Source organism: Trachurus trachurus (genome assembly GCF_905171665.1).
Source record: "Trachurus trachurus genome assembly, chromosome: 5".
NCBI classification, from domain to species: domain Eukaryota; kingdom Metazoa; phylum Chordata; class Actinopteri; order Carangiformes; family Carangidae; genus Trachurus; species Trachurus trachurus.
Window position 1 is genome coordinate 34,282,789 of NC_139896.1, and position 13,028 is coordinate 34,295,816.

At 41.9% G+C, this 13,028-nt stretch overlaps 1 protein-coding gene across 1 annotated transcript; it reads right to left on the reverse strand.

The window, feature by feature from the left end:
• Positions 1-3,764: 3,764 nt before the first annotated feature.
• On the reverse strand, positions 3,765-11,174 carry tfap2c (transcription factor AP-2 gamma (activating enhancer binding protein 2 gamma); the record flags this gene model as incomplete). The annotated part of the gene is made up of 7 exons (XM_083971689.1): positions 3,765-4,059; positions 4,257-4,398; positions 5,909-6,027; positions 7,474-7,696; positions 9,557-9,608; positions 10,054-10,518; positions 11,127-11,174. 7 exons carry the CDS (start codon positions 11,172-11,174, stop codon positions 3,765-3,767), a joined length of 1,344 nt encoding a protein of 447 aa, XP_083827815.1.
• Between the last annotated feature and the right edge of the window lie 1,854 nt (positions 11,175-13,028).

Below are 13,028 nucleotides of genomic sequence, written 5' to 3' on the forward strand. Positions count from 1 at the left end.
GCAAGCGATTAGTCTGACTGCAAATGAGCCTTAATGTGCAACAGATTTCAAAGGCTGTCGTTGAAGGGAAGTGGTCGGCCTAAGTGGAGAGGGGTAAAAGTAAAGCGCTAAAGTATCTGGGAAGTTTTTGGGGTAAAATGCTGTGAAATGTGTAACAGCGAGGGGTGCAGGGGAGCCAACGCAATGTTCAGACTGTTGTGAGAAAGTGACAAGTCTTTCTCTAAACTGATGTCATTATAGCGCTAAAAGTAATATAAAACCAGCAAAAGAAAAAAATCTGAATGATATCTTAGAAAGTTAAATCTTGTATTACGTTTTTTTTCCCCCTTTTTGGCACATTTTTCCTCTTTTCTGACAGCTTCATCATGTGACTTGCCATGACCTACATAGAAAGGTCATTCAGTCAGAGCTGGCATGGAATATGACTACAGTTCAGTGAATCTGGAGTTGACAAGTAGCCGTGGGCATCTTAATGAGATCAAAAGATTATATTAGTGCGTCAAATATAATCTCTGAAAATAAAAGGCGCAGGCCTGTTTGAGTTTTCTTTTTCTCCATAAAAGAAGTGAAGGTAACAGGTAAGCTCAACAAGTCCCTGCTCGCCTCCTTCTCTCAGCTTTATAAGGTGTGTCAGAGGTGAATTACTCACACAGTCTCACAGTTGAGACAGAAATGTTTGACCAGTTATCGTATTGCTTGTGTTTTGGAAAACCCATGATAAGTGATGACACATTAAACAGGTGCACTTGCGGTCTGATCGAGAAACTGATAATTTGATGGTGGCTGAGGCTGTTTAAATTTAGCTATACTTGTGTTCACTTCACCATTGTTATTTAGAATTCTACTTTGCATACATGTGCTGCCATCACTGATATGGAAGTGTTCATAAAAAAATCAGGTGCACCCAATTTTAGATTGGATTTCTTTGATACTGGTCTGACGAGTTGTCACTCTCTGAACGTGCTCGGAGCAGTGAGGAAAGTGAATGGTACATACATATGTGTCTAATAGCTCACGGCTGCCAAAACAAGTCCTGAGATGTGACACAACTGACAGAGCGACAACATGAAAGAGCGATGAAGAGAGAGGGCGAGGGGGGAGTGTGTGTGTGTGTGTGTGTGTGTGTGTGTGGGGGGGGTTGTTTGGTGTTTGGGCACAGGGCAAGAAACCTCCAATCAAAGCCTCAGACAGAGGGAGGTGTCAGCCCAACCGTGTTCGACTGGTCATCAAAGACTTTCAAAATCCCCCTTTCCTCATGTATAACTCCTTCTGTTTTTCTGCCGCCACCTCCTCCTCCTCCTTCTCGTCCTCCCATTATCTACTCTCTCTCTCTCTCAGGGCCAGGAGTACAAGCTAACACGAGTAACTGAAGGCAGTTAAAGTCAACCGCTGTGAGGGCAGTGATCCACAGGGTTGACAGGTCTGGTTAAACAGGTTCTGAGGGGAGAGGCTGATACTTGTTTAACTGCTAGGTATGGCACAGTGCTACTGCTGCTGCTGCTGCTGCTGCTGCCTCTCTAACATGTAGCCTGACCTTTGTGAAACACTGGTTTCACCCACTGACCTCCAATGACTAATGCAGCACATGAAAAAATGTGAAAGCGGTATATTGTTTCAACTTATCCGATATAAACTAATATAACACAAACATCGTTATATCCATAAATCCAACGATACGTCCTCTGTTGCAGTCAGTCAGCACTGGTTTTGGTGTTGCAACGGCTCACACGTTGAGCAGCAGCCTCTTGACACACATAAACAGACGGACCACATGAATCAGCAGGGACTGGCCAGGCAAGTGATGATTAAGCAAGCTCGCGCTGCACATGTAAATCCCATCTGCAATTTTGCATTGCTTCATTTTCTCACAGACATCAAAGGGATTGTCATCGGCAGCGTCGTGGAACTCGCAGCACAGCATTTCCACAGAAGGATTATTATTACACCTTTGGAACCAAAAGCAGATCGACACCTGCTGCATGCCAAACACAGGGAGGGAATGTCAGTGAGTGTCAGAAAGCTGAGGGAGGCAGGACAGCAGCAGCACGACGGGGGCTTTAAGTGCAAACTATTCAGTATGTGTCAATAGTTTTCTAAGTTTAAACATAAACAAGCCATTTGTCTGCTCTCAGCTATCTTTGTTCATCACATGATGTGCTCTTGAGGTCTACGCCTTCGCTGAGCCACACAGCCTATTTGTGAAGCAAAGTGAGAGCAGATAATGATGGCTACTGTTCCCATTAGTTTGGGGATTTTTCTTTGCCGTTTATTAATAGGACAATTTTCCAACACATGACTTAACCATCGTCTGTGAAATACTGCTGAGGAGAGAGCGGCAGAACAATAGTGCTATCCATTAGCAAAATGTGTGTGTTATGTGTGTGTTGTGTGTGGCCTAGGCGACATCACTGACTCACTACATCAGACTTTGCGTCTTTGATTTTATTTTTTTTATTTTTCCTGAAACTTTAAAACAGTTTTTTTTTTTTTTTTTTTACATATTTTCAAAAAAGGTATATCATGCCCACTTCCTAACCTCTACTCAATAAAAAACTAACCCATTTATAAAAGTTTAACACGTCATCATAAAAAGTTAAACCATACACCAGAATGATACCATTATTTACACAAGCCCATTAAATTACAACATAAATTAGAAAATATTTACATCCAGGACAAGACACTGGATAAAATTCTATGTTTGGAATTTAATGTCTAATTAAAAACATTTTTTTAAAGAAAGAAATATGTACATTTACACACATTCTCACAACATGCATACACTCTGGCAGGACTGAACTGGTTTGTAGGTCGTTGTCGACTTGGGGTTTTTAAATACTAAGGATGATGAATACCTAACATAGTCACAAAAATAACATGTTCTTGCTGCCAGGTATAAAAGATAGACTAGCAATGGAATGCATTGCTACGCCTGTAATCCACATGAACACTGAAGAGGCTTCTATTATACCCACTTTTAAGTCACTGGTTTCTGACCAGACACAAAAAAATTGTCTTTTTCTCTTTCAGACCTACACAAGAGTCAAATCATTTCTCATAAACAAAGCACAATAACACTGGAGCCATTTTGAAGTGGTTGTTGTACAAATCAAGCACAAAAAAAGTAAAGAAAATGAAGTGGATTTTCTTCTCTCTCTTTCTCATATATAAAAATTGTCCTTTGCAAGTCCATTGAGACACAGGAAATCAGTGGATTTGCCTCCAGACGGAGCAGAAGGGGGGGAAAATGGGAGGAATTCACAGCCACAGCGACTCATCTTGAAATGATGTCCTCTAGGGAGAAAAAAAAAACAAAACAGTATGCACTTTGTTCTCTTCGTCGTCTTCGTCTCAACAGGGCGCAGGTCCCATGGTTGTAACGTTGGCACATTGGCGACTGTATAGGGCTGCATAAAGGTCGGAGTATTATGGTGTTGTGTCCTCAACATGGGCTGCTCCCGTCAGGACCAGTCCGCTGGTGTTTTTTAGCGTAGGTGCCAAAGAAGAAAGATTTGCAGCCAGCTGTGACAATTTTCTTTTTAGAAATCCTCATCTTCTAAAAAAGTATCATATAAATTTAACAGCGCGAGCACACATACACGCATACTCACGCACAAATTCAGCTCTTGAAATGACAATAGTAAATATTGATTTTTTTTTTTTTTAAGTCCAAAGAGGGCAGACAGGGCAGAAAGATTAAGGGACTCAAGAGAGAGGGAGGGGGGGTTGGGTTCTTAAGTTCGTAGGGATTCTCCTTTGAGCTCTCATTTCCTGTGCTTGTCCATTTTGTCGGTAGATTTGCTTCCACTGTCTGAGGATCCCTGGGTGTCGCTACCAGAGCTCAGGTACATCTTGTCCACTTGTTTGAGCGCCTCGTTCAGGTAGTTCTGAAGCGAGGTCATGGCTGCGCAGATGGCCGGAGAGCCGAAGCCGTGAGTGATGAGGCTGAAGTGGGTCAGGCAGCCTTGGATCCCGGGCTCCAGGATGGGTGCCGGCCGAGAGTTTCCCAGAGGTGAGCGATCCTGAGTGAGCAGGTCGGTGAACTCCTTGCAGATTTGCCTGAAGGGAGGGGAAAAAAAAAAACACAGATTGATTTAGGGGGGGGACGCAGGAAAATACTTAAATAAACTGATTCATTGTAGCCTGAAAGCAAATTCCATAGATAACACTGCAGGTATAAGTCAATGAGCAACTACACTCCAGTGATCCATGCAATTCTGTTCAAATTAAAGGCACACACATCAAGAGTTACTTACTTTGCAGCGAGGAGCATGTTCTTGCGAGAGTTAACCTCGTTGCGTTCTACGTGCGGCCTGCCGAGGTATTCGGCGATCGCCTTTGCGGGGAACTCTGTCTCACACACGTAGCCAAAGTCTCGTGCTAAATGAACAGCTTCACCTAGAAGAGGAGAAATAAAGGAATGAAGCGCTGTTATGAGAGAAAACAACACACAAGCCATCTGTTAATCCACATCTACCACAACGCTGGCTCTTGGAACTCGTACGTTCATGAATAAAATAAAGATCCTTATTATTTACACAGACACGATCGCAACATGTGATTTCACACACTGGGCAAAGATCAAGTGGTAAGCTGGTCAGCGATTTATCAATTTGCAGCATTACACTAGCGGTCTGTTTTGGACCTGATATACCCGAGCATCAAGGCACATGAAGTGAAACATCTGAACTACAGAATAATCAGCTGTGCTCAGTCTTCTAGCTCCAGGGAGGAAGAACTAGTGAGATGAATATATTTACGTCTTGAGGGTGGTTTGACTTGCACGGTCATAATGGGCTTATGTGGATAAATGTTAGCGCAGAGTGCCCACAGCACCAACAGCACCACTTATTGATAGGCACGCACATCACTTGAGGATGCGGGCAGCTATTCAGAAGCACAAGCTTTAAGGTCAGCCGGCCCTTCTGGCAAGCAGAACACAAGATAACAAGGCTTAATTCAGCTTTGAAGGTCTCTAAATAACACAGGCCTCCAGTCATTCTCCTGCACACAATCATCAGCCCATTTATAAAAAAAAAAAATTAGCCATGTAGGGAGCAAGACGGAGGAAAATATTCTACGTTAGCCCACGGCAGGTAGATGTGATGGAAGTGATACCATGAAGGCAGCAAAGCGTCACTGTCTGGCTATGGTATGGCTGACCGTGTTTTAGTTGTCAAAGTTGTCAAAATATTGATCACATAGTTCAGAGTACTTTGCTCAGTGCTTAGGTTTGGTTGTATTTTCACAATGTTAACATATACTCTGCCCTACAAAGCCAAAATGCAGTATCTGCACCAAAACCAAGGCAAAAGTGCAGTATCTGCCATAAAACGGTCAAAATTGGTCACAAAATATGCCATAAAACGGTTTTTAAAAAACGGTTATCTAATCAATTATAGACTTGGTAGTTATTCATAATTTGATGCTTCAACCTGACAATGAAAAACACAAAAAGCTGTTTTTCTCAATTTGGCATTTTGACAGAGACTGCACTTTGCCTTTGTAGGGCAGAATTGGTGCTAAAGATGTGTTGGGAGCCATTCTGTTGCTCTGAACTGAAATATATATATTTATAGCGTCAACCAGCTTTTTGTTCACGCACCAGCTCAGCTCGGACACTAAATGGACAGAATCGCCGTGAAACAAAACAACTTTGTCATAGTCAGTCAATAGCAAAAACTCTGCACCGTTTCCGCCATGCTGTCCGTATATATCAGAGTCTTTCAACAATGACTAATAGTGTCTCGAAAATGCCATAAGACGGCCCACAGTGCTTATAACACATACAGTCGGTTGGAGAGATTGACATTCCCACGTTCTCAAACTATTAGAGCGACATTCCTGCCAGTGCAAACAGCAATTACACCTGAGACGGTGCTGTGAACTACTGAGTGACATGTCATACCTTCTACTAGTGAGGTAAGCAGAGTGACATTGGCAGCCTTCCTCCTTCCTGCTGGCAGGTTGAGTCCAATTTTATCCAGCTTTTCTCTCAGAGAGCGGCCTCCATTTTTTGACTTGGCTCTGCAGAAAGAGAACAAAAGAAAAGAGATTCAGGATATGAGGTCATTCACTTTACACAGATTATGGAAGATTATTAGGTTAAATTTGTTATTTGTTTTGTTTTGTATGTTTTATGGCAAGAATGTTGCTCAGTGACAGATTACTAGAATAATTCGATATTGAGTGGGGGGCAGGCAATAATATAAGATATCTTCTCCCTGCTCCCTTCCAACCAGTGAAAGAAATGTTGTGATTTGCCATGATATTGTCAAATTGTGTTGATGCTGCACTGTAATTTCCCAGCTTGGGATCAATAAAGTATATCTATCTATCTATCTATCTATCTATCTATCTATCTATCTATCTATCTATCTATCTATCTATCTATCTATCTATCTATCTATCTATCTATCTATCTATGATGATGATATTATTACATTAGAAATGACCAGTCCCTCTCCTGTCTGCAGGTCTCATCCTACACTTCTGATAAAAGTCACATGCCAACAGGCTCCCCTGACCTAAAAAACACTGACACAATTGATGCTTCCTCTCAAAAAGCGTAGCGGAGAAATCATTCATACACGTGTTTGCACAAACACTTAAACTCTGCACTTGCCATGGCCAATTCAGTTTTCCGCATGACTGGCAGGCAAGCTCTCCCTCTGCATGGCGGGTGAGAGAGGGAGCATCTTTAGGGAGAACCCCCCTCCCCTCCTCCTCCTTCACATAACGATCCTGCTCCTATTGCTATATGACCTACTTAAAAATGGCTGTGATTGTCTGTGTGTGTGTGTATGTGTGTGTGTGTGTGTACATGTCAGCATTAACACAGACACATGGGAAGCAGGCAAACGTGCCACTCCAAGCACAAACTGCTCCGGTCAGGACATATACCGTAACCTCACAGTCCCTACACACACACTCCCTCACTAACATATGTGCCATGAGGTCAACTGCTCTGCCACAGATAAAACCTATACCCATGGTGCAGCGGCTGACGAACACACAAACACACACACACCCACAGAGTCTTTAGGTTGGTGCTAACTGTGTTCCTGTAACCTATCCCCAGAGGGAGAAGGGAAATTGCAGACCACACAAAGAAAGTCACAAACCTTAGACAAAAAACAAAAACAACCAAAAAAAAAAAAAAATATGATGAGCCAGAGCAACTGAGCCAAGCTGTGCTTTTAGAAAACGTTTTCCCATGGGCTGCCGAGCTTTAGTCTACAGATCGCTAGAGCTACAACTCCTCAGCTTAATAATGACCTCTCATAGCATAGTGAGTCAATCACACAAGCTCATCAACTGTGCACAGAAAAAAAAACCATTGATAAAAACCAACAAAATTAATCGCTTTCAGCTAATTTGCCCTTGATAGTCATGTCATAATGTGTTTCTTTGTTAAGTAGAAGACTTGAACGGACAACCACAAGAAAGAAAGTCGAGTCTTTAAGCTCTGACCTGCGTAAAACTCCTCCCAGCAGCGATGCATTCAGGCACTCCGGGGGCGACAGACGTCTCTGGACCTCGGCCACGGTGACCTTGTACTTGGATGTGGAGCTCAGCAGGGAAAGACGGCCTGGTACGGAGCAGAACACCTCTGTGGGGTTCGATACCATACCTAGCAGGGACTCTTTCTGGAAGGGAAGACCCAGTGCGTTGCCTTTGGGCAGAGTGACGGGACCTGTGGAGTGCAGAAAAATACGTTTGTGAGCTAAAGGGTGAAACGAAGACAAAAGAAGGCAAAAACAAACAAAAAAAGAAATTAATCCGAATTTGCAATAGCATTTGTTTATATATGCAGCTTTCCTGTGTATATGCATGAACTCTAATCAACTTAATCCCGTCTGTGCAACAGGGAGCCTGTGTTTTCTTGTATGCAGCTCTGCACAACTGACAAAACCGGTGTCTGCCGCATGAAAAACACACAAGAATCAGCAATTGAAGACTTTCGAAATATTGTGTGGTTTTCCAAACACTTGGGTGCCTGATGGTTACACAGCTAAGATGCCCCTCATCCCAAACACCATCCACAAACAGGTACACACATACAATACACACTGACACTGCCTTTCGTCAAAGCTACAGATTCTCCTCAGTATCTTAAAAAGCTGTTGTGTTTTCTTTTTATGTATAGCTGCGCGAAAAGGTTGGACAAAATTTAGAAAATTAAAAAATTCAGTTATACAAAAACCACCCACAAAAGCACTGACAGTCATCGGACAAACAAAAACAGTACAGCAACACTACAAAACATAGCTAGCTTCATCCTCACCCGCAAGAATGCCCCCCTGATAATAAGTCCTCTGTAAGCGATCAAGGTTCCTGCCACCTCGTAGTCCTAATACTGAGACAGAAATCACAGAGTCACATGAGTGCTTTAAGGCTCCTCTGGGGCACATGGTTGGGAATGACATGCCATTGTTTACAAGTGGAAACCTAGATTGCCCATAGCGTGCCCTTGAGCATGGGAACAATATAATGAACCATCACTGATTTCCGTAACAAATACAGACCGGTTGCTTTATTGTGCTGTGCACATGGCTTTCTGCTTGTAAGTGTGCACCATAGTATGTTTAAACAAAACTATATATAATGTCACAAAGATGTCATGGAGTTTATCCTCGCTGTTGCAAGTATGATAATATGGAACTAAAGCATAGCGGTTACATTTTTTAAACTGAAACATAAAACTTCTATCTATCTATCTATCTATCTATCTATCTATCTATCTATCTATCTATCTATCTATCTATCTATCTATCTATCTATCTATCTATCATATAATGAAGAATCGAAACTAAGCAGTACAGTACAGTATAATTGCTCAAGCTGATCTTTTCTCTAACTCAGAGTCTGTTAAAAGGCCCTGATGACAAAACAGCAGGGATAAGTTCTCCTTCAAAACAGTTCATGTCCCAACAAATTACTAAACTGTCCTTCACATGCAAGCCTAATGCCACACCCCACCGAAAGCTGGTTCTGCAGAGCCAAACACTGCTTTTCAAGATCAACTCATAATTTCCTGTTAACGTAATCTGAAAAGAGCTGCAATTGCAAGCTTATCCAAGCCTAGAAATGATCCAAAGCTTTCCTCTCCTCTCACAGTCAACACAGAGCTTGTGAGATTGCTCAATTTTCATGTCATGTCAGATATAGCCTGCCGTTTTTTGAAAAGGGATCAGTTCTTTCCCACTGGGCATCCATTCAAAGCACCTTCACCAACAGAATAGGCTAAAGATCACATCAAGCTCAGATAAGTGCATCTCATGGCTGTGAGGATTATCACTGAGCACAAACAGAAGACTCATCCTTTTGCTGTACTCTCGCTCTGAGTGCCTTGACATGCCACTATGGAGGTAATTGTTATGACATTTTCAAGTATGAAGAAGCTGAAAAAAAAGTCATCCCAGTAAATTAAATTGCTGCATCTTTATTTGGCTGTACAAAGGCCCATGTACCCCTGGCAGGATTTCCCAAAACTTTCTTTCATTTCAGATTAATAACTGCTGCTCTTTTTGCTAGTGGACATGCACAAACTCACCTTTTTTGATGACTGTCTGATCTGCCATAATAATACTGTGGTCATCTACATGCTGATAAAAAAAGAAAAGAAAAGAAGAAGCAATAAGCAAAAATGCACTTTTAAAAATGATAGACATAGCAAGCTGGAATTAATTTTTGCATTGTCTAGCTATAGACCTACAAGCTATAATTTTCTAAATTTATCCAAATTACTCTTCCACTCCTCTTCCTCAGACAAACAAAAAATATATAATTTGTATATTTTCAATGGGGGGGATTTGGACATGTAATGGGTCCTTAGTGGCCTTTGGTTATTTTATTGTGTGATCGAAATAATGTAGCATGCAACAAAAGAAATGAATTTACTTTACTTTACTATTATTATGTGGTTTTCCTAAATGCATACTGTCTGTTACTGTTAAGCAGCACATGCACGCTACACGCTACAGCCTTGGTGACTGCCACTTTAACTTTCCCCCCGCTTGGAGACACTTCCTCAGAAACAAATCCACTCACTTGAACGTCCTCCAGTCCGTGGCCCATGTCGTGCATCCCCATGTTATCACCGATCACCGACGAGTCGAGGCTGTGCGCGTGTGCGGGTAGCAGTTCCGGCCGGCGGAACCCTTCCCTCCTCACCCCGGACGAGCCTCCCTCCAGGCCCAGGATCTGACTCGCCAGTCCGCCTCTCGCGTGGGCGCCGACGAGCCCGTCCTGGCCCTGCCGGCTGGGCCACGGCTGCTGCTGGTTCGACGACTGGGACTGGTGCAGGGAGTTGATGTTGAAGGGGTCGCCGAGGTGAGAGTAAGGGTCGCTGGACTGTGGGTAAGAGATGGGCTGGTAGGGAGGAGGGAAATACGGGGGCTGGAAGTCCGAACTGGCCGAGTGTGAGAGTGCGGGAGCGGGGCTGTAGAGGTGCTGACTGACCGCCGGCAGGTGGGGCAGCCGCGGGTTCCCATTGCTGCTGCCGTCGTGCCTTTCCTGAGGGACGGAGGAGACAGGGCAGCTGAGACATGACAACAATATGGCAGGTATAGTGATAACATTTGTCCCTCAGGGGGACTAGGTGCCTGTCATCCACTGTCCACTGTAAAAAATAAAAAATAAAAAATATGGATATATAGGCCTAGACTTTAATTTAATCTCAATTAATTAGCCTATACGCATATCTGTATTAACGTGTTTGCATGGGAAATATTATTGAGTGTTAGAAATGCCCCAAATTAAAATGCATAATAAATTATTTGCCACTTTTCTGAGAGAAATTATTTTAGATGGGCTGTATTTTTTAAATCATGATTTTAGTTGTTTTTATTATAACAGAAACATAACCTACATTTATTTTGAAAATTATGTCTTCTTTGTACAGCTGTAGGCGCCTCAACTTTTTTTTTAAATAGACTTTTCAGCAGCTTGTCGCTCTGGCTGTTTCAAAATATCCGTCATAACTCCGTTTAGTTGGATTATCTATCTGTCTTATTATCGACGTTGGCCTATCAAAAAAACAACCCACTTCCATTGTTGTCGTTGAATTGCAAACTTTCTCACTCAAAAGTCATTTTTATTTTCTCTATTAGACTAAAACTCACCTCACAGTCATCCTCATATTTCACGTTGTCGGCTAATTTCCACAACATTGTGACCGAGTAATAGTCTCTCCCGTTTCAAAAGAGGAAAAAAGGAAAAGAAAAAGAAAAGAGTATATCGTCGCCTGTGAGTTAATCCAGGTAAGAAAAAAGTAAGAGCTTCCTGGTGCTCATGAACCCTCTTGTTGTTCGGGCTGCGGCGAAGAGGCGAAGCTGTGGGTGAAGCTGAAGGGACGAAGTGACCGACCGACTCACTGTCCGACCACAGATATGATCCTCCAACAGCCGCTATGGCAGAAAATAATCGTTGACAAGCAATATTCCCCCCTCTCCGGTCACTGCGCTGTGTGGCTCTGTTGTGCAAGTGAGCGAAAAGTGTGCATATAAGAAACTTGACTCCCTCTTATGGACAAAACAGCGACGTTCAGTCTTACTGATGCGAACTTGGGCACTGTTACTATTATCTGCACAGCCACTGGGAGTGGGCGTCGCCGTGTAGGGGGTGATGTAGCCGCGCGTGGAATTAAAATATTGCTGATTGGCGGAACGAGGGACCAATCAGAATCCTGTCCGTCTGTACAGTGTCAGACATTTACAAGCAGGGTCTTTTTCTCTGCTCCACTTACCGTGGCTTACAGTGAGGGAAGTCTCACACCACCGAGGTTTGTTTTATTGTTTGTTTTAGTCTCCATGAGTCCCTCCGCTAACTTAAACACGGGGCTTTTCATCTGAAAGGAGGACGCCTGTATGGCTCTGTTTCTGGATTATTATCATTTTTCACACAATTCTCATCGCTCAGAAATAGCCTATAAGGAATCAACTTATTTGCACTTTCATCTGAAAATAATAATTATAGGACTATAATATTATTAATAATAATAATAATAATATTATTAATAATAATAATAACAATAATAATAATAATAATAATAATAATAATAATAATAATAATAATAATAATGATGATGAAGATGATGATGTCTGTGTGTCAGAATCAACAAGACTATACAGTGATGGGTTGCTGTTACCAAGACAGTGCCTGCTGGTGAAGTTGTGACACCCTGTGAAATGCCTCTGGGCCAATTACATTGCAGGGTTCTAGCTAGGAGAATGTTGATAGTCGTGAACAATTATATTAGCTAATTAGACGACAACGTGACAAATAAACAGGATTCATTTGTTTTCACTGGAAGGAGGTAAGGAGGCTTTTAAAGTATGTTAATAACACCTGTCGTAATCATCATCTTTTTAAAATGTATTTATTTATTTTGGCCCATTATAAATGTATTTAGCTACTTTACTTTTTTTTTTTTAATCTAAATACTTAACCATCTAACTAATTAGGTATCGACTGGTGTAAAAGTCTAAGGTAGCTAGGTTTTTCTTTTCTTTTTTGCAATTATTTCACTCTTTCGTTCAGCATTGTCTGATAATGCTCATAGTTTAAACAATATGTTATTCTTATATCCTCTTATCTGCAATGTAAGATCAATAGGCTTATAGTTAATTTTACATTACGCTCTTTATAGGCTACATGTCCTTTAACCAAACCCTTGTGTTAATTATCTGTATTAACTCAAAATGAATCTATACAATTCTGATGTGCTAATCAGCATTTTATCAAGATGATGCATCTTTTCGATCTGAGTCGCACATACATAATAATAATCATTCGAGTACACCCATAATATTTTAAAGTCGGCGCTTCACAGCGGTGTTTGCTTGTTCCAAACCGCAATAAGCCCGAGGGCTTAGCAGCACCAGTCTCTCCAAAACCTCTAAAGCTCAAAGGAGCTCAACAAACAACTCTTTCTTAACTTCATTTACATTTTTGGTGGAGTCTTGCAATGTCCAAAACAAGGCTGCTTTGAACCTTTGATATGCATCAAATCTCTAAAAGAGGAC